We start from the raw sequence: 20,911 nt of genomic DNA, 5'->3' as shown, positions 1-20,911 counted from the left end.
GACGGCCAGCACAATGGCTGACGGAGGAAACCAGGCAGAGCTCGGGGAAAACAGGTATGACCAGGTAGGGGGGCCTACAGGTTGCCGCATGCAGACAGACCTTCTCGCGTACATGTACGAAACGTGTAAACGTGAAACATGTACAAATGAGGAAACGTGATAATTAATAATGTTCACCTGAAAAACAAAAATTAATGATGTTCGATGAATCTTTGTATGCAAACGTGTAAACTGTTTACATAACTGGCAAAACTCAGTAAGTGCATGTATTTCACTTCCCAGGGATAACTGGTTAAACACTGGAAAGAAATCCGCAGGTTAGTCACCTGCAGGTAATTCCGGAAGAGTATTTACCTGTAACACCCTGTGCCTCTGTGAGTTTAGCCCTGATAATTTAATTGATGTCGCTAATGCACGCTCTGGTGTGTCTGTGAGCAAACTGTAGCGATGGGAATTGGTGAGAATTAATGGCTCTGTCCACAGTTAACCACCGATTCAAAAGCTTTCAATCAGCAGTTAATGACATCCGAGACCATTAAATACATAATCAACTAAAGGTGCATGGACCGTGAAATAAGGCAGGTACTGAAATGATTCGCTGATGAAGGTCTGTCCCATAGGAGTGATGGTTATCATGCACTTACCAAGTATTTGTCCTGTCTATTCAGATTTTCCGTGCGCCTCCCACTCATTAGACATTGGGAATTGACTTCAAGCTCTCCGAAACCTCAAAGTTAGGCACAAAGGTCTCCATTTCAATATCCGTCATACCGGTGGAGCTCCCTGGCATATGATCCTGAAATCCCTGGGAACATACGAATACCAACTGCGTTCAAATTCCGAATCTACAGGTAAAAAAAACGTCTGCCTGTGTTAGTTATTCTTGTGAAAATTGCTGACCACTAAGTCTTTATCTGTGTTACTTGTGTGGGAGCACTACACAATCTCTGCAATGTCGAAAACAAAACCAGTGAAGGAGCTTCGAACTCTGAGTGACATAACCAGGCGGTTTGCCGAGCGCACATCTGTAACGGGCCCTTCTTATATCGCCACCTCTAGACATCTAATGTCCAAATCTATCTGGTTTGTTTTCTTCTCGGGGCAATCGGAATGACGGTGTACATGTAACCAATAACTTCAAGCGGTATTTTTCCTGGCCAATACAAACTGGGATATCTCTGGTTATGCTCAACTGCCGTTTTCCCATGGTCACAATCTGCAACACCAATCCTTTCCGTCAGTCTGTAATGAATATGGCGGGAGACAAACTGACAGAGTTCGTGTCAAATTTGAACCCTGAATTCTTCGCCAGATCCTTGGAGGCTACCGTGAGTATTTGTACATATACGCCATGAAGCTATGAAAGAATGTTTTCTTCTCTAACGTGCTTGTTAATGAGTATACGGCAACAAAAATAGTAAATCACTCAAAAATCAAATCACTAAAAATATAACTTCCTACATTGTTTGTGTTCATTTTTTAACGGAATTTAATATTACGAGTAAATATTTGGAAACAAACGAGAGGTGTATGGACCATATTTAAAAATATAGTTCACACTGATGACGTCATGGAAATTTTTTCTATCTTCACTCCTGGTGAAAGTTATGGAACTATTTCATGTAATGTGCGTAAATGCGCACACAAAGACTTCTAATATTACATTTCGGGTTTCTGTGAATCGCCTCATATGGTATATAGGAAGCGTATCTCAATATTGAAATGGTTAAATGCCTCAGTATTGGATATTTAAAGTATTCATGACAACCTTAAAAGGATAAGTATTTAAAGATTTTTATAGATACAGTTCAAAATAATCTGTCTAATGATGTAGTATCAGAAATCTGTTGCATACGACGAAGTTTATAAACAACAAATCTAGATTTAAATAAATATTTTATTTTTAATGGTCAAGTTAGATTTGTTGTTGGCCTGAAGATTTGTAAACTATAGTCCGTTTATTTCAACCAGTCGCCGTATTTGAATACCTTATTTACAGGCTACAGAATATAGGCGACTGGTTAAAAGAGAAATACAAACGTATAATACAAAGCCGCTCGTCATACTCAGTAACCGATTAAATATCTTTCCCAGACTACCCCGGTACACACATCAACATCGAACACGACTGGCCGAGTCAGGAACAAGCGGTTCATAAAAGACTCCAAAAGGAGAGAATTGCGAACTTGAGCCATGTGCCGACAAACTATTTTGATTATTATGACGAGGACACTTCCGAAGAAAGAGCGCCCTTGGTGGAATTGGAGCAAGACGTCAAGTATCTGTTCAGCCAGTTACCAGGTATGTAAAGCACTTTATAAACGAATATCAACAAAATGAGGGGCTAGGGACATTTTAGGTAACATCAAATCACTGATTTATGCTGAAATACGATTACATATGTGCCTTTGTGAAGGGCACTCGTTATGCAATGGTATGCTCAAAGAAGCAAACTTTTCCGTTTGGCTTTGCTAATACGTTAGCGAATTGGCAGGCCGAGACATATTAATAGTCATGATTTCTGCCATTCATGACCCTTTCTTTTTTTGTTATATAATCTGTTTGTTTTACTTTTAAAAAGGAAATGTATACCGTTTCATACACACGTTGTTTGTGTAGCTCTCTGTGTTAGTAAGATGTGTATCACAGGTACACGATTTGGTGTAGGTACATAACTATGGTGCATGTAAGGTACAAATGTTCCTGTGAAAAATTTGTTATAATTAATGTGTGCCTGCATATTGTACAAATCCTGTGTATTGTTGTACTCAGTTGATTTTAAAGAGTAAAGTTATAATTCACGTATAATACCATGCATTGTCAAATTGTCAAAAGAGTGCTTCATTTATATAGCAGGAGTTATATCGTTGTGTTGTGGTAATGGTGAACAGTGTCGTGAATGTTCAAATGTTTGGTGAGGTATGGAGTTTGTAATGGAGACCGTCGCTATGGTACAAGCGGGACGGAAATTCCTTCAGCGACAGCTGGATTCGAAACCTTAGACCGCTTTGTATGCAAACACTTCACCTTTCATGAAATGATCCGTAGATCGAGTAATCAGTAGCGTGTGCCCTAGTAATGGATATCTATTGAGGCAGACCATCCTAGGAACAGCTGGAGAAGAGGCGTGAACATATCATAACATAACATACTGGTAACATATCACGAAGCCCATTGATATGTGAAACTTGTATCAGATGCATCAAGTATTCACTCTGGGCTGCTATTTTATTCAAGCCCCATTAGGCCCATGGTTAATGTTTATATGCAAACCTATTTCTTTTCTGCATCATATTGTTAATGTCTCGACGTCCAATAGTTTGCACAGGAGTTTAGCTTCATTCATATTTGGTTTAATAGTTTACCTTACATTTCCACTCATTTATCTTCCATTAGATCTGAATCAGGTGAGTTGTATAGGTCTACGCTGAATTTACAGCAAATAATCTAACAACAAATACAATCACGAAAGTGTTTCAATCAGGCATCAGATATTAATTTCCGTGTCAACAACATTATCCGAAAGTTATTTACCACTGTTCGGCACCGCGTTTCTCTTGTAAATAAGAAATGTAAGGAAAACACATTAATTGTGTGTAACCTTTGGGCGAATAACGCAGGGTAAATAATCATCTGGTACTAACTGATGTCAGTCACGGGCTTAGCTAAGGCTTCATTTTAGTACGGTCGACCTCTTGACAAGACAGTATAATCTGGTATCATAACAATTTACTCGCAACTGTGAGAGGAAATTAACGTTATGCTTTTAAATAACAAGCAATTACCTCATGATCTATGGTAATACTAAAATTGTCCGCGAACAAGCGAGAGCTGGATTCGAGCACGCGGCCTCATTAGTCAATGGCATTTGGCCCTCGGGTATTTTATTGTCTTAAACCGTGGTTTCTCTAACATTAAATAAGCTCGTGGCTCTCACTACAAAACTTGGCACATTTTCATGTTTAATTAATTCAAAGATTTATAGCAAAGAACGTTCCAGATTTACAATTCAGCAACTTACTGCTCAGATATCCGATATATTGCTGCCGATAGAATTCATGACACAAGCCGAATTTTACAAGATAATTGTAGTTTACGGCATTTTAAAAGAAGTGAATGGTGTTAAACCGAAGCTCTCGATGTTTGATTACAGTGGGGGTGTATAAACTGGATACAAAAATTGCACTCCAAATCAAAATATAACATCATATTCGCCAGAATGCATGTGGTGCACGTTGACTGTTATGTCGGAACATTGTGAAGGCTTTTGCCCAGTGGAAGACATGGACTGTTGTGCCAACTAACCCGGTGATAAGATAGTAGTTTTCCTCAACTCTGCTTTTCCTTGATGATGATATGGTGGCTTTGTCAATTCTGTTTTGCCCTTGCCTGGTTGTTTTTGACAACTCTGTTTTCCCCTGGTAATAAAATGGGTTCTTTTGTCGACTTCAGTTTGTTTTTTCCCTGTTGATAAGATGGTAGCTTTGTCAACTTTCTTTTCCTCTGGTGATAAGATGGTGGTTTTCGTCAACTCTGTTTTCCCCTGGTGATAAGATGGTGGTTTTTGTCAACTCTGTTTTCCCCTGGTGATAAGATAGTGATTTTTGTCAGTTCCGTTTTGCCCTGTGGAAAATAAGATGTTATGTCAAATTCACCAAGTTGTGCATGGGTGCCGATATTTTGTGGTCATATTATTATATGTTTTTCTACAGGGCGACCAGGGTAGAGATGGGTCACCAGCTAGATGACATGTTACTGTACTGCTCGTTTGAAGGTCGGAAGTGCACACAAAAGTAAGTAAATCATATGCTAAACTTCATATTGGGTTGAACTATCAGGCGTACGGAGACCAACAAAGGCAAGAGATTTAAATGCTTGTTTTTTGGAACCGATCAGTTAAAATTGAGAATACCTGTTTAAAAAAGAACATATGCGTGACGCTTTAGTAATTCTAGGCCATTGTATCAATAAATTACTGCTAACATCCTTGAATGCATATTTTACCTAATTCTACAGATCTGTCAAATTCTATTAGGCAATACTTGAAACCAAACCGTTTGAAAGCGGTATAGAGATTTCCACTCACGGTAGTGCAAATGCTTTTCTCACGTGACCGAAACAAAATTGACTTTTTAAAAATACTGTCAAGCTGAGGTCTTTTAAAGCACTTCTTGTTATTGCCATGCAATAGCCCGACGAAGGAAAGTCAGGTTATCACTTGCTTACGCCATGTATATCGATATAATGTATGAAATTTTATATGCGTCCTATTGAGAATATTTATTTATTTTATTTATATGTATGATTGAATTTAACGCCGTACTCTAGAATGTACTCTACTGAGAAAATAATTACACAATATTCGGTTAGGCCTATTCTGTAAATACCGGTTAGGCCTATTCTGTAGATACCGGTTAGGCCTATTCTGTAGATATCGGTTAGGCCCAGTGTGTAAATACGGCCCAGAACACCCTTTATTTTGTTTGCAGAGATTTCAAGATTTCACATTGTTCCAGACATCAGATTATGGGAACTGTTACAAGTTTAATGATGCTTCTAACGGTTCAAACGTAAGGATAGCCAAAAGGACCGGCCAGACGTACGGTAGGATTCTATCATAAGTCCAGCCTCAGCCGTGTAGTTGTAATAGCTGTAGACATATTTATTTCATATGACACATATAAGATTAGAAACGGTTAAATAATTATGCAATAATTTAGAATACTCTAGACAACAAAACACATTCAGTCACTTATAGTAACACTTTGGTTCAGTTTTTCTCAGATTTCGACTCCTGTAGAGGAAATGCTCCTTGCATCAAGTGAAGCTACATGTTTTCTGTAAACTAGGTAATCCCAATTGCCCATATAAAAAAGGTAACAATAGTTATGTCCTAAGTTTATAATATACTGTATGCCATGTACATGCATATTTTGTTGAGAAAATTGTCGCCCTTGTATTATATACACTTATATAATAGATGCTGCACAGCATAGGACTTGAACTCTTTTAGCTCCTGCTGAAATTCCACTGAAATCAATTATACCCCACTTAATTACCCCCACTTAACCAGACACCTTCTGGTTAGCAAGTATGGCAAGAAAGCCCTGTTTGTTCTCATTTAATAACAGAACTTGACGCATTTGCACATTCATATATGTACTCAGATAAACTAAAAAAAGGATCGCTAAAACATATCGACGTTTTAAAACCGATGGAAATATTAATTTGCCATATTAAGCTTCAAAAGCTTTATACGCAAACAATCAATGTTTTATTGATGGTATATACACTCAAACTGCGAACCACTTATAGAGATTAAAACCTAATTCTTATTTGCGGAAATGAGATTTTGAAATGTGTTGTAATCGTATATAACTTTCATTTATTGATTTCCAGGACTACAGCTAATTCTGTACACCGAGGTAGATGAATACATCCCAGGCTTGGCCCTTGGTTACGGAATGAGACTGGCTCTGTCCATGCACAACACTCTGCCACCAATCACCTCAGAGGGAATGTTTATATCAGCGGGAGCAGAAACCAGTATTGGTATACAACTGGTAGCTATAATTTCTCAATATCTCGTAGCATTTAACAGTCAATTGGCCCCAGTTAGTTATGTCAACTCCTTTCGTTATACTGGATTGGCGGAGTATTATAGCTCCAGGGTGAACCTATATGGTAACATCCAGCTTGTCTGCACACGCAACACCCCGCGTATATTGATCTCGGTAAGGACATATACGGGGGTAACAGCTAAATGATATCTGCGAAAGTGGCCTTTCTACCTTTATCAGCCAAAATCTCCGCCCCCACCCCCCAATAGTGCTTGCGTTTGTCATCAATTTTGATTTTAAAATACTATGGCAAACATTAGAGGCTCGTTTATATCTTCACCCATTTGCAATTGTCCTGTAGGCAACTTTAAAACTGCGGTATGTTATAACTCCTAATAGTAAGAATGAGATTAACGAAGTATTTACTATCCTCACAAAAGAACACGGTACGACAATAATGATTGAATAATATTAAGGTTTAATTCTTGTGAGGGTGCCCGATGTGTTCGTGTACTGCAAGCTACTAAAACAATATTTTACGAATGAAATACTATGGAATGTGTTTTATAATACCGACAAATGAGATCATACCCTAAATAAAAACTTATATCAATACCAGACACAATGCAAAGGAGTACACCACCCTCGCCAAGTAGCTTAGCTGCCAAAACACCTGACCCAGAACTTGCTGCGCAATATTTAGACTTAAATGTGCAATATCCCTACTGACAGCTAATGTTCGGATGGAAAATGACTAAACAACTGTAGTGTCTCTTGTTCTAAACAAACAGCTAATGTTCGGGTGGGACATGGGTGCAGTGTCTCTTGTTTTATTCATTTATTTATTCATTTATTCATTTATTTATTTATTTATTTATTTATTTATTTATTTATTTATTTATTTATTTGATTGGTGTTTTACGCCGTACTTAAGAATATTTCACTTATACGACGGCGGGCAGCATCATGGTGGGAGAAAACCGGGCAGAGCCAGGGGGAAACCCACGCAGGTTGCAGGCAAACCTTCCCACTTACGGCCGGAGAGGAGGCCAGCATGAACTGGACTTAAACTTACAGCGACCGCATTGATGAGAGGCGCCACGGAGGCCCCTGTCTTGTTTTAAACTATCAGCTAATCTTCCGGTGGAACATGACTAGACAAACGTAGCGTCTTTTATTTTCCACTCTCAGCTAATGATCGGGTGGAACACAACAATACAATTGTATTGTCTTATTTCAGACCAACATATCGCGCCTTGGTTCTCCTTATGGAAACTGTTCGAGTGATGGCGGTGACTCCCTGCTGGCCGATATGAATCTGTCATACACAAGAACTGTAAGTATTCATCTGAAATCTTTAACAACGCCGTCACGATGAGGAGGTCAAACAGAAAACAGGAAAACTGTGCCTCATTCGCTGGTTGTAATAATAGTTTATACACATGCATTCTCCTTAACTAAGTGTATGCACAACACGATTCTAACCTGAACACCTCAAATAGTTTTATTGCTGAATTCTGATTAAGTAGTTCCGCGCGAGGACACCAGTGGTGAGGCTAAGCCAGGTTTTAAAACAGGATTAACGCCCAAGACTAACGCCGACCAGTGCTAGCTCAGAGAACTAAACCGTTGGCAACGATAAGTAAGTGCTGACGATTTGTATTTAAAGTGAAAGAAAACAAAAACAGAAGAGAGTGATTTTTTTCATTGAATTAAATGCATACAAGTGCTTGAATTCTAAAGTAGGCATTATGAATCATATATGCGCCATATCTCATGAATGTAATTATAATTTTCACCTAAACAATCATAATAGTGCCGACAGCTGGTAAAAATTGAACGCCGGCCGGTTGACCCCTCATGAGCAACTTTTTATGTTACCTCACGTAGGCTTGCCAGGAGATATGTGAACCGCATCAGGTGTATAATAAATGTGGCTGTTACCAGCGCGGCAGTGAAGAGATGTACCCTAACGCTGTCCTCTCCAACACCCGGCCCTGCAACAACTCAGGTAAGTCTAATGTATCCACTCACAAATTGGACGACCATCATAAATATATAAAAAAAATTCTTGATTATACATCGTTAAACACATACTAAATATAAATAAGTAAATTGGTCTAGTGATATAAAAATAAACGCTTAAAACATTCTCTTAACTAACTAGGATTTTGTATTCGAATCCAGCTCCCGATTAAGAGTTGCTTGCTCAGTGTAGAATTCTATGAGGGCCTCTGTGGCCAAGGCTATTAGCGTTCACCAGCACGGGGCAATGACCCAAGAGCCTCTCGCCAATGCGGTCGCTGCGAGTTCAAGTTCAGCTCCTGCTGGTTATTTTCCCCTCTCCTCCCCCTGCCGCTGGTGGGAAGGTCTCCTAGCAAGCGACGAATGGTTTCTAATGGGTTCTGCTTAGTTTCGTCCCACCATAATGTTGGTCGTCGGCATATAAGTGAAATATTCCTAAGTACGACGTAAAGCTCCAATCAAATAAATAAATCAATCAATCAAAAATATTTGCTTATGACCATCCCCAGCGTTGTCCGTCATCGTGTGAGTGAAATTGTCTCAGAGCGTACATTTAGTGAAGCATCGCTTAAATAAATGAAAAAGGAAATAAAGAAAGAAATAAATCAATTATCCAGACAAGTTGGTCTGTAGTATGGTGGCTGATAGCGTCCATTTTATCCCGGGGGCGCGGAAGGCGTGGTTTTAAGAAAACCGCACCCTCCACAGGAAGGTGGGGAAGAAGGGCGGGGGGCGAACTGGCGTCGCGGAAGGCGCCGAACTGGGGTCGGGGAGGGCGGTTTTAATAACACGCGGAAGGCGCAGAGGGCGTGGATCCGCGATCTCCGCGAACTCGGCAAGTTCCGGTTTAATTTTGTGTGATGATATGTATGAGCTGTCAGTAAGATGGCAGTAATATCAGAAAGGATAAAACGGGCACTTGCTAATGTACTTCGTTCAACACTGCCTGGAGTTTTATGTTGACTAAAATAAACTAAATCATTTGCGACAGAGAACTACATAAAGAAATTAATCCTGATTTCGTTTTTAGAGGCAAATAAATTCAACCCAACAAAAGTTGACCAAAGCGCCTGAAATGCTCCCTTCAGTGTTCATGTCTGATGTGTGAAAGGAATTAGCAATACTAGTTGTGAAAGGCTGATTGGACTGTCTGTTTGTTTCAATAAGTACTTAATCCAGATATATCCGAAACAATCTGACGAGTCTCGCTGATATACAGACCTGTCACATGTTTGGCTTGTAGCCTACTCTTGTGGAAACAGGTAGTATTTCTTTGGAACTAATATGTCTGAACAGCCGCAGATGATACATGCAAACGTAAACATGGTTGAGCATACATTACCTTACCTATAGTCTATTTCTTTTAGTGAGTTTCATATATTCAGCTATCTGTAAAATCAGTTATACTCGCTACTAAAATTGCTTTTAGTCAGTGACACGTAACAACACAAGCTCTACACGTGAGTATGCTGGAAGTTCATATTCTTGTAAGGAAAATGAAGTTAGCACACTTTTTCTAATTCATAATGTTGAAGTCCATAAGCTCGGTTTCGACGGCAACTACCCATTGACTCGGGTGACGTCATAATTATTCAAAAACATGCTGCATGCTGGACAGTGGGAATGGAGAGTTGTTCTACAATGGCTGCACCAAGGAGCGGTTAGAACAAACTTCACACAGTAGCATAACCTACACTACAATCTCTGCGAATAGACTACACTGCTTTAATTTCCTAACATTCATCTCTAGTTCTATACTGGCGTATGATCATATACTACAAGACATAAAATAAGATTCATTTACTAAGGTTATATTATATAAAAACGTGTAAACAACTTCAAATATAGCAGTGTCCATAAGAGGGTTTACAGTTAAGTTGATAGCAGTTTAGCTAAATGGCGTCGCCAAACATGTTTAACTCAGCCCAATATGACCTGCAATGAGTTCTTGCTGTTGAAATTAAGCTTATGGAGTTTAACATCATGAAATAGAAAAAGTATTTTAACTGCATTTTCTTTAACTTATCAATGTGTAGAGCTTGTGTTGTTACGTACCACTGACTAAATTTTACAGATTTTACAGACAGCTAAATATAGGGAACTCGCTAAAAGAAATAGACTATAACAAATAACCATCTATGTCGTTTACTCGGCAGCGTTGAAAGCTGTCAGATGTGTCAAAGCACATGTGCAGAAATTAACAGAAAGGCGTGGAGGACGCGGAAGGCGCAGATCCGCGCTGTCCGCGGTGTCACGGAACACGCCGATCTCCGATGGTGCCGTGAAAATGGCCGCTATTTGCCTCCATACTAAAGTTCCTTTTGATTGGAGTTAAATTAATGTTTCACTTATACAAAAAACTCAACCAATTTGATATAGTTGATATTTTCTATAATGCTGTAGAGAGGGGGACTTTCGTGCTTTTATTACATGCTTCCTTCCAGCTATCGAATTAAACACGTTAGCTTTGTCCAAATTATTTTTCACACAAGATAACAACAATAACAACAAAACAGCCAGTATTTCTTCTTTTTAGTCGTGTTTTGGTTCCCTGTGTGGCCGTTCCCTTGTGTGACGGGCGCTCGTTATATTTACAGATATCACCTGTATCAACGACATGAACGAAACCAGCTGACGGATATAGATAACTGTCGTTGCCCACAGCCTGTCGGTTAGTCGAGTACTCTAAATCTTTAAATCAGAGATTTCCGCAAGTAAACAACCGTCTTGAACTGTCACTGAGTATGATGAACAACACTAACCAGATGAATACATAAATGTAAATACTTGTGAAACTATTAGTGGAATGAATACTTGAGGAGTAACTCTAGGCTTTCAAGGCGTTACGTTTACAGTTATGGCATCATTCTACGTACTCGACATCTACAAAGTATGTTCAGTTCTCTGCGCCCTTTGGGCATTGTGTGCAAATTTAGAAAGGCATTCGCTCTTGCAACACTTGTTTCCTATTGCAACACTTATCTCCTATATTTTGTCTCCTATTGGTTTGGTTTCAATGCCCAAAGAAACTGAACCCATTTCTGTAGTGTTTTAAATCAATCGAACTTTGGTTTATGTGGTTTACAGGGGAAATATAATTACAAACCAACCCTGAGCAGCGAGAGTGGCCAGAGGCTAAATACATGGTGATGTATTAAATTACATACTATTCATTCAAATTCATGTAGAGAGTCAAATTCATTAAATAATGAATAATAAACTGGTTACCTAACAACGACTGGCTGGAATTGTACTACATATGTGTCTTAATCATGCAAAGATATAGCAAGTTAAGACTTGAATTGATTTGATTCGATGGTTGTTTTACGCCGTACTCAAGAATATTTCACTTATACGGCCGGCATTATGATGGGAGGAAGACGGATATAGCTTGGGGAAACCGACGACCATCCGCAGTTGCTGGAAGAGAGCTGGAGAGGAAGCCAGCATGAACTGGACTTGAACTCACAGCAAACCACATTTTTTGAGACGATACTAAAACATTGCGCTACATTTTGCACGTTAACCTCTGTAATATACCACTGAGGCCCCCACCCAAGTTAAGCATTGAAAATAGCAACAATGAGGGAGACTAACTTAGCAGTTTAATGGAGAACTGTTAATTATATTTTAAGAGAGACTACAGCCTTGTTGCTGGAATCTTGGTCAAAATATATCACTGTAAAGGCTTAGAAAGCATCTCTCATTTGTTTTTGAGTAAAGCAAATTGCGAAATCATTATATACCATCACACTGTCGGCCGGAATTCTCTTGTACCTATATCGTGTAAAAATAAAAATACATGGATATGCTTATTTGTTTTCTATTTTAGAACAGTCTGGTTGATGGTTATTGCACAGATAGACCTAAAAATGTGATCGGCTGTTAGAGAAATCGGGACGCGGAAATGAGGTAAGTGTATAGCCAAAGACTTAACATGGATCATGCTGAATAGTAAAATTTAACTGATGGGCTCAACCATATAATAAATCGATTGGACAGCTACGTTTGAATATATATTGCCACCCACGGAATCTGTAGATTTCAAAAGCTAACCAGTAAACGTTTATTTAAAAAGTCACATCTGTGTTTTTATGGGAAAGAAACGTGTAATGTACTAACACATATGGCTTTAGATTTGACAAAAATGTGATACCATAAATTTATTCTTTCCTCCTTATGAAATTAAGTTGAACACTTCTTTCAAACAATGTATTCCATAATTTATATGTTGAAAATAGTGAAGATATTAATTCTTTTAAAATTCTGTGACGGCTAATATTCAAACCAGCGTGACGATGAAAAAAAGAGGAAAAATAAAAGTTATAATACCAGAAATCAAGAACGGCGAAATCAAATCTTGAAGTGCATTGTGTAAAATAAATCAAATCTGAAACTGGACTGAATGTGACAAATCAGCTGTGAAAGTGTGCTGCGTATTTCAAACCAAAGATTTAAGTGAAAGGTGAACCAAATAACCAAGGATAAATCAAGCCTTATGTGAACTGAAAATCCATAACTGAGCCGCGAAGTGAACGTTATCTGACAAATCTAACCTTGTAGTGAAGTATGTCTGACAACTCTAACCTCGAAGTTAAGTGTGTCTTGACAAGTCGGACCTTGAAGTTAAGCGTGTCTTGACAAGTCGGACCTTGAAGTTAAGTGTGTCTTGACAAGTCGGACCTTGAAGTTAAGTGTGTCTTGACTAGTCGGACCTTGAAGTTAAGTGTGTCTTGACAAATCGGACCTTGAAGTTAAGTGTGTCTTGACAAGTCGGACCTTGAAGGTAAGCGTGTCTTGACAAGTCGGACCTTGAAGTTAAGTGTGTCGTGACAAGTCGGACCTTGAAGTTAAGCGTGTCTTGACAAGTCGGACCTTGAAGTTAAGTGTGTCTTGACAAGTCGGACTTTGAAGTTAAGTGTGTCGTGACAAGTCGGACATTGAAGTTAAGTGTGTCTTGACAAGACGGACCTTGAAGTTAAGTGTGTCTTGACAAGTCGGACCTTGAAGTTAAGTGTGTCTTGACAAGTCGGTCCTTGAAGTTAAGCATGTCTTGACAAGACGGACCTTGAAGTTAAGTGTGTCTTGACAAGACGGACCTTGAAGTTAAGAGTGTCTTACAAATCTAACGTTGAAGTGAGTCTGACAAATCTAACCTTGAATTGAAGTATGTCTGACAACTCTAATTTCGAAGTGAAGCATGTTCTCGCTGCTTTTGATTAAAGGGTTTGTATGAACACATAACAGTATTAGAGGTCCGGATTTGGGTCTTCCCAGAATTCCTATCCCGGAACCTGAAGGCTATCTCACAAGATATATATTGTTTAAAACTGCGGAGCTATAACCGCAATGAAATGACATGAATAAATAAACTTATGATCGATGATCAACGCGAATAGTCAGTTCTCTTTGTTCAGAACATATATGCAAGTTTCAAATCTTCAAACGGTGTTACATTTAAGGATGAGAGCAAAACCATATATTGACAAATGACATGCCCAGTAGGCATGTTCCTTAACAGTTCCTCATTTTCACATAAGTTTCTATTTTCAGTTAGCTTATTTGCACAGTTGTAAAGTTGTTTACATGCTGTTGAGTATATTAGCAGAAAGAAAAACAAACATTACAGATAATTAAATCTGTAATTTACTTCTGCACTTAAGGATTAGGTACATACTGCTGAGTATATAAGTTGAAAAAATAACTTGCAGATAATTAAATGTGTAACTTACGATCTATTTTTGTCACAGGAGAAATTTTGTGAAAGTGAACGTGTTTTATCGTGACCTGAATTACGAGACAATACAAGAGGGTTCCGACTATCCGGTAGGTATGACTTACACACCAGAGGTCGATTCCACAAAAACATTTCTGACTTAAGTCATAATTTGAAATAATATTTTGGAGCGTAGAAATTAAATTTGGACCCCTCATCAGTGCTACCTTAAAACAAATGTGTGAAAATGTTAGTTCCAGTGTTGGGATTTTAAATTTTGACTTAAATCAGAAGTAGCTTTGTGGAATGGGCCCACAGACAAAAAGTCACAGCTGCACTTAAAATGTTTCACTCTAGAATGTTTAAAATTTGTAAACTGATTCGTGACTGGAGAACAATGTGTTACTCACAAGTTGAGTTCTTTCCTATTCCGAGCTTGGCTTTTTAAGGACTTGCAATGTATGACGAGTCTTAAGTTGCTAGATGAATATTTGGACTCAGGGGTCGATTCGACAAAGCCATTTCTGACTTAAGTCAAAACCTCTTCCGAATGCTTAGTTTTTGGTACTGTAAGTTGTAAGCAAGACACATTTACGATAACATTGAGTGGACAAAATTTTAATTTCTATAATCGAACAACAAGCTTTAAGATCGTATTTCAAATTCTGACGTAAGTCAAAAATCGCTTTGTGGATTTGAACCTGGGGCCCGTATTTATCAAACGTCATAACATTTAAGTCAAAAATTCAAACACATTTGCAATTAAAATGCTTCGCTCTTTGAAAATTTGCACCATGATTTTTTTTTTACTACAGAATTATGTACTATCTACAATTTGAGTTATTTCTTGTTCTGCTTTGGCTTTTTAAGCACTTGTAATTTATGATTTAAATCTTAAGTTGCTTAATAATTACGAGCCCGGGAGCCGATTACACAAAGCCATTCCTGACTTCAATCAACATTTGAAGTACAATCCTAAAGCTTATTTTTGGGCTTCAGAAATTTAAATTTTGTCCACCTCATCAATGTTGTCTCAAATTTCAACTTTAACTACCAAAAAGTAAGCATTGTGAAGATAATTTAAATTTTTAGTGAGAAACGGCTTTGTTTAATCGGCCCCAGGTTCTTTCATATAAGGTAACTTCGATGAGCTGCCCGTTTTACAAAACAGTCCCATCTTATCCCTGGCCTAACTTCCATGACAAGATGTAGTGAAGACAAATTTTACCATGGAAAACGTGCCAATGGCATAAAACGGCGGTTAACCCGGGTAAACTGAGCAGCCTAAAACACTATCAACCATATATTGAATAAATTCTTAATTTTGATAAAACCTTTATAGATCTAAGAGAGGGAAAAGTCTAAGTTTCTTTGATCACTTCAATCCAGAAACATATAGATATTACGGCATTCAATTTTCATCTGGATTTACCACGTTAAAAGGTTTTGTAAATCTGCGGTATATATATCAAAAAGATGAATACACAAGTTAAGTTGCGGAAAGTTGCCCCATTTTGCCTCAAACATTCTAAGTTTTAACAAAAAGTGTGAAGAATCTGGGTATGATGGCCACCAAAAACGGCAAAGCTTAGTGATGTCGCTGTAAGGAAAAGCTCAAATTCGTCGGAAGTCAAGGACATGACAGAAACGCCACAGTCTTCAAGGTCATGATTGCTCATGCGAACATTTTACATGTACATGTAATCAGATATATCCTAAACCCGCTTACAGTCGTTGCGTATCGTTGAATAGACAGACAGCTTTCTTCATATTGAGATATCGGATTCATGCGAATGAGATAACATTACGACATCCATTGTTGTTCTCAAAACTGACTAATAATTAAGCCACAGCGTTTATCGAAACGAGTAGCCTGTTAATTAAATCAGTAAGGTTTCGACTTCTGGGTTCAAAGAACCATCACGCATCCTAATTTTCTGAAAGCGACGTAATGACCCTCGAGCTTCCCACCAATGTGGTCGCTGTGAGTTTAAGTCCAGCTCATGCTGGCTTCCTCTCTGGCCGTTCGTGGAAAAGTCTGCCAGCAACCTGCAGATCATCGTGGGTTTTCGACGTATATGTGAAATATTCGAGTACGGCGGAAAACAGCAATCAATCAAATAAACCACTCGACTGCAACCGACCAAAGAGATCACAGACTCGAATTCATCTCTCTTTGGCATAGATGCAAGGTCGATGGTTTACTCCGGATATTTCTCCACTTACACAACTGACCACCGTCTAATGAATAAACACAGTTGTACATCCTGATTACGTAAGGAAGTTTGTCTATGCGAAACGATATTTTACCTTTTATTTGGATTCGTTTACTATCAGGATTCCAGCTTTTTCTCGGACCTTGGAGGCGCCATTGGTCTGTGGGTGGGCTTCTCTGTGCTGGGTCTTCTCGAGGTTTTACAGTTTCTCCTCGAGATCTGCTACGGATGTCTCAAGCGAATCAAGAGAAGCGACATATCGGCGTCACGTGATGAAGAAAACTCGACAGACGAGACACCGGAAGTAAAATACTTCATGTCTTCGACGAAAACTCTGAGCAAAACTTTCGGTGAAAAGGACGAAGGCAAATATTAATCAGAAACCACCATTTTAAATGGTTAAATATATTTCAAGACAACAGATATTTGGACAATAAAAGGTTCATGATCTATTGATTTATTCAAATTAAAGCTCCTACATAATTATATGTAGACGATGTTTTAATATTTATTTTTAAGTTTTTAACAGCCTTAACTTTAAACTCAGAATGTTCAACCAAAAGCATGTTAATTGATGTTGCCAAAAATAAAACAAAACAATGCAAACTTGGTACAGTTAAATACAAGTTAACAGTACTTAAGTGACATGGAGGCATACAAGACTTTTACAAATAATAAACTAACTTAGACTATACTTTGTTTCCTGCAAGAGAAAGTAATTGGAGTATGAATGTACTGTGGCTTTGAATTGAAGATGTACATTTAATGATTAAATTTCTGCTCTGTTTTATTTGAATACAAACTTGTGTAGTCTGTTACAATACAACCACGCATGCATGTGGTTGAAATGCAAGTTGAAATATAAGTAGGACATCATGTTAAGTAAGCTTAGACACAGTAAAGCATTGTTTGAACAGTTGCTAAGCTAACATTCAAAGTGAATGATTCATGGAATGGTTTGTACATTGAATTTTTAACGACATACTCAACAATTTGTCACTTATACGATGGCAGTCAGATTTATGCGTGGAGGAAATCGGAGTAAAGGGTCTTCGGTATAAATCACCGAGTTTTGACAACTCACTGACAGACTTACACACTTAAAAACCACATTGAAATCAAGTGGTTTTCATCGAATGTAATAGTACACATACGGCCCCAAATCAGCACTATTCACTACTTATATTCAGCAAGGTCCCTAAGAAAAGTGGGGGCCAGGGGATCCATGCACATGCAGATTACCCGTCAAACGGTTGGTATAGAACCAGGTACACATGCGCTGGTGGATAAGAGTCGTCAACCATGTATTTTGTGTGAAGAACATTCTAAATGGTCTAAAGAGGTACGCTCGGTAGGATGATGGTAAGTTGATGCGTGGGTGAGTTGTAGCAGATACTGAACAATATGCTGTAAAAAATATCTCAAAGAGATTTGAAGCTTTTGTTTTGGCCAACACATAAAACACAAACAAATCTTCTAATAGCCTAAACACATTACTGTATTTTATGTGTTTGTAATACCGCCACTGCAGTGTGAACTCGATGATGGCACATCTGTGATTAAATAATTCGTTTTTAAAGGATACATGAAACGCTTGTTTTTTTTATTTCTTTACGCGCTCCCGGTAAGATCATTGATGATATTTCCGAATATTTCCGGCCATTGACGAAAAATAATCATAAAACGTACTACAGTTTTTTTTATGTTTCTTCGTGTTCTTAAAACCTTGCTTTATAGTACCTATTCGTGTATCCTTTGTCGTATTCCCTGCAAGGTGTGGAAGACTGTGAAGCACAGTTTATTTGTAACGCTCACAATGAGGACGGATAAGGATCTGTTTTATATAGAAAAGAACCACAGTACACAGCACGAGGTTTATTGTCCAGACGCAGTGGTTTTATTGTCATCTGTGTGCTTTAACAAGATTGCTCGTGCTACTTCAACAGTGCGACAAGATCCGTTTTATAGCACAGGCAATCGGAACGGTCTCAGCATTAAGGCCAGGAAAATTGTAACATCAACACGTAGTTCCGAGCAGAATTCGATGGTTTTGTCGCTGATTCCGTATTGATTTTGTTTTATGGATCAATCGTGCGGGGGCCACTGTGGCCGAGTTGATAGAGTGCTAGCGCGGCAGAAAGATCCAGGATCCTCTCACCAATGCGGTCACTGAGAGCTCTCGCCCAGCTCATACTGGCTTCTTCTCACGTCGCACGAAGGAAAGCCTCCTAGCAACCTGCGGATGGTCGTGGGTTTAATATTTCCGGGCCCTGCCTGGTTTCATGCCACCATAATCTTTGCTGTTGTCTGGCTGTGGTGTAAGTGGAATACACTTGAGTACAATAATACCAATGGAATTAATAAATAAACCATTCGTGCTCTCTAATCTTTGTGAACACCATTGTTATCCGTATCCAAACGCTGTGGGATAGTAAGTATTTTCAGTCCAATCCAACCCCAACCCCCACCCTCCACCTATATGGTTATTTTCCACTTTTTTTCTGTCAGCTTTTACAACGTTTCAAGCAGAACATAGAGATGAGTACTATAGTACCGATACTCTATGAAAAATACACGTCATATGTTTTTTTCTTTGCTTTTTTTCTTTTCCCTTTCATGTAACATGGAAAGACTCATTGACCATCTGGAGATGAAAAAATAGACGATAAACAGCGTTGTCTTTAATATTTAATTAGCAAACAGTCTTTTATATTGTTCCGCATTTAACGATTAAGCGATTAAGTAATAGCGAGCGGGTCTGGTTCAGCACTTGTAAGTCACATCATGCATCCAGGTTTGGGGTTGATTGAACAGTTCAGGTGAGTATTGACATCAGCCAATATTGGAACATCATTATAATGCATACTTTATACAACCCAAGATTAAGACTCTTTTACTCATACGTTACACTGTAGGCAAATAAATTGTCAAAGCTCACATTGACTAGGCCCGTTCCAGAGAGCCACCGTCTGTTATATGATATAATTGGACTATTGTAATCCGTGTATTTAGTTATTTATGTTTTTGATTGGTGTTTTCTGTCGTACTTAATGATATTTCAAATGTACGACAACAGGCAGCATTATGTTGGGAGGAAACCGGGGGAACCCACATCTCCACTGAATTTTCCGCAATTTTGTGTTGTATTAAGAAAACTAAACAAAATGTGACTTACAATTCTATTCTCTCAACAGGCGTATAGAGGCTTTCACATACAGACAATCAATCTATTTTTAACCACAAAGAGCTGCGATACCCCGATTAGGCCTATATCTCTGTAGGCCTATACGCTCTAATCTGAATAGATTGCATAGACCAAAAGGACTGGATCTGGATGCCGAACGAATACTTTGTTATGTGCATTCACAATTCTTATCTTTTAAAACAGCAGTTGTCAGCGACGAGATAAAAGTTTAATCAGGTGCTGCATGTGTGAAGCATGTTATGTGTAGCGCCAAAATGGGTGAGTGGCTGGGTGGCACTCATGGACATCACATGTCATGGCTTAGCTATACCGTGTATTATCTCGTGAACATTTATCTGTTTGATGGTTGTGCCGTTCACCCTGCAATCCCTGTAAGGGCCTACAATGTGAGATAGTTATAGACATTAACATTTGTATATATGGCGCAGCTGTATATATGACATATTATCAATGCTGTTAAAAGTGCTCACAATTTCCACAATCTAAAGTGCTTGGAACAAATGATCCATGTAAATTCCATAAGAAGTCTGTGGTAGTGCCAATTATCCAACAATTCGCCTAGCCAATCACATAATATATATAAATACACATATATAAATGATAAACTCAACGACTTCTTTGGAATAAACCTTGACCATCGTTTTATTCTCAGCGAGAATGGTGTATAATACTGGTATGGATCTCCGTGAGTAAATTACACAAGCCAAAATCAGGATCCCCGTGGCAAATCCGGCAGATTGGGCTTAACCTGGTCCCCAGTGGTATCCTTCAAAGGCAGACCCAACTAGAAAGATCGGCAATCCTGATCCTATAAATATTATTTGGTCTCCCCTGTAATACACAAGGAGATGACTTGAACTCCCTGTGGTATAAGTGAGTGAGTGAGTGCTTGGGCTTTAACGTCGTACTCAACAATTTTTCAGTCATAGGACGACGAAGGAATCCTTATGGTGTATGTAATGTGCCTCCTTGTCGCAGGACGGATTTCCACCGCTCTTTTATCTAGTGCTGCTTCACTGAGACGACTTACCGAGCCATTATACTGATACCGGTCAACCAGTCCTTGCACTATCCCCTTCATGCAGAACGCCAAGGGAGGAAGTTACAATTGATCAGGATTGATCCTGGATATACCTCTCCCGAAACCGACGCTCTACCAATGTGCAATCCGGGCCGGTCCCTGTGGTAT

General features: G+C 38.7%; 1 protein-coding gene across 1 annotated transcript; it reads left to right on the top strand.

The window, feature by feature from the left end:
* The first annotated feature begins 1,253 nt into the window (after positions 1-1,253).
* LOC135470853 (amiloride-sensitive sodium channel subunit beta-like) lies at positions 1,254-16,893 on the top strand. Its single transcript, XM_064749900.1, has 11 exons — positions 1,254-1,332; positions 2,095-2,278; positions 4,713-4,793; positions 5,492-5,604; positions 6,400-6,563; positions 7,801-7,896; positions 8,451-8,571; positions 11,183-11,215; positions 12,418-12,421; positions 14,336-14,411; positions 16,639-16,893. The coding sequence occupies exons 1-11, from the start codon at positions 1,254-1,256 to the stop codon at positions 16,891-16,893; spliced, it is 1,206 nt and encodes a 401-aa protein (XP_064605970.1).
* The last annotated feature ends 4,018 nt before the right edge of the window (positions 16,894-20,911 follow it).

Source organism: Liolophura sinensis, chromosome 7 (genome assembly GCF_032854445.1).
Source record: "Liolophura sinensis isolate JHLJ2023 chromosome 7, CUHK_Ljap_v2, whole genome shotgun sequence".
In the NCBI taxonomy this organism is placed as follows: domain Eukaryota; kingdom Metazoa; phylum Mollusca; class Polyplacophora; order Chitonida; family Chitonidae; genus Liolophura; species Liolophura sinensis.
Note: the sequence above shows the minus strand (reverse complement) of the source record. Positions and strands in the feature narration are given on the sequence as shown.

Excerpts from the sequence above, each read along its gene's own strand:
- LOC135470853 (XM_064749900.1), top strand. The coding sequence starts at position 1,254 with ATGGCGGGAGACAAACTGACAGAGTTCGTGTCAAATTTGAACCCTGAA. Across the intron at positions 1,333-2,094 it reads ATCCTTGGAGGCTACCGTGA|ACTACCCCGGTACACACATC; the intron begins GTATTTGTACAT and ends TATCTTTCCCAG. Across the intron at positions 7,897-8,450 it reads ATCTGTCATACACAAGAACT|GCTTGCCAGGAGATATGTGA; the intron begins GTAAGTATTCAT and ends TACCTCACGTAG.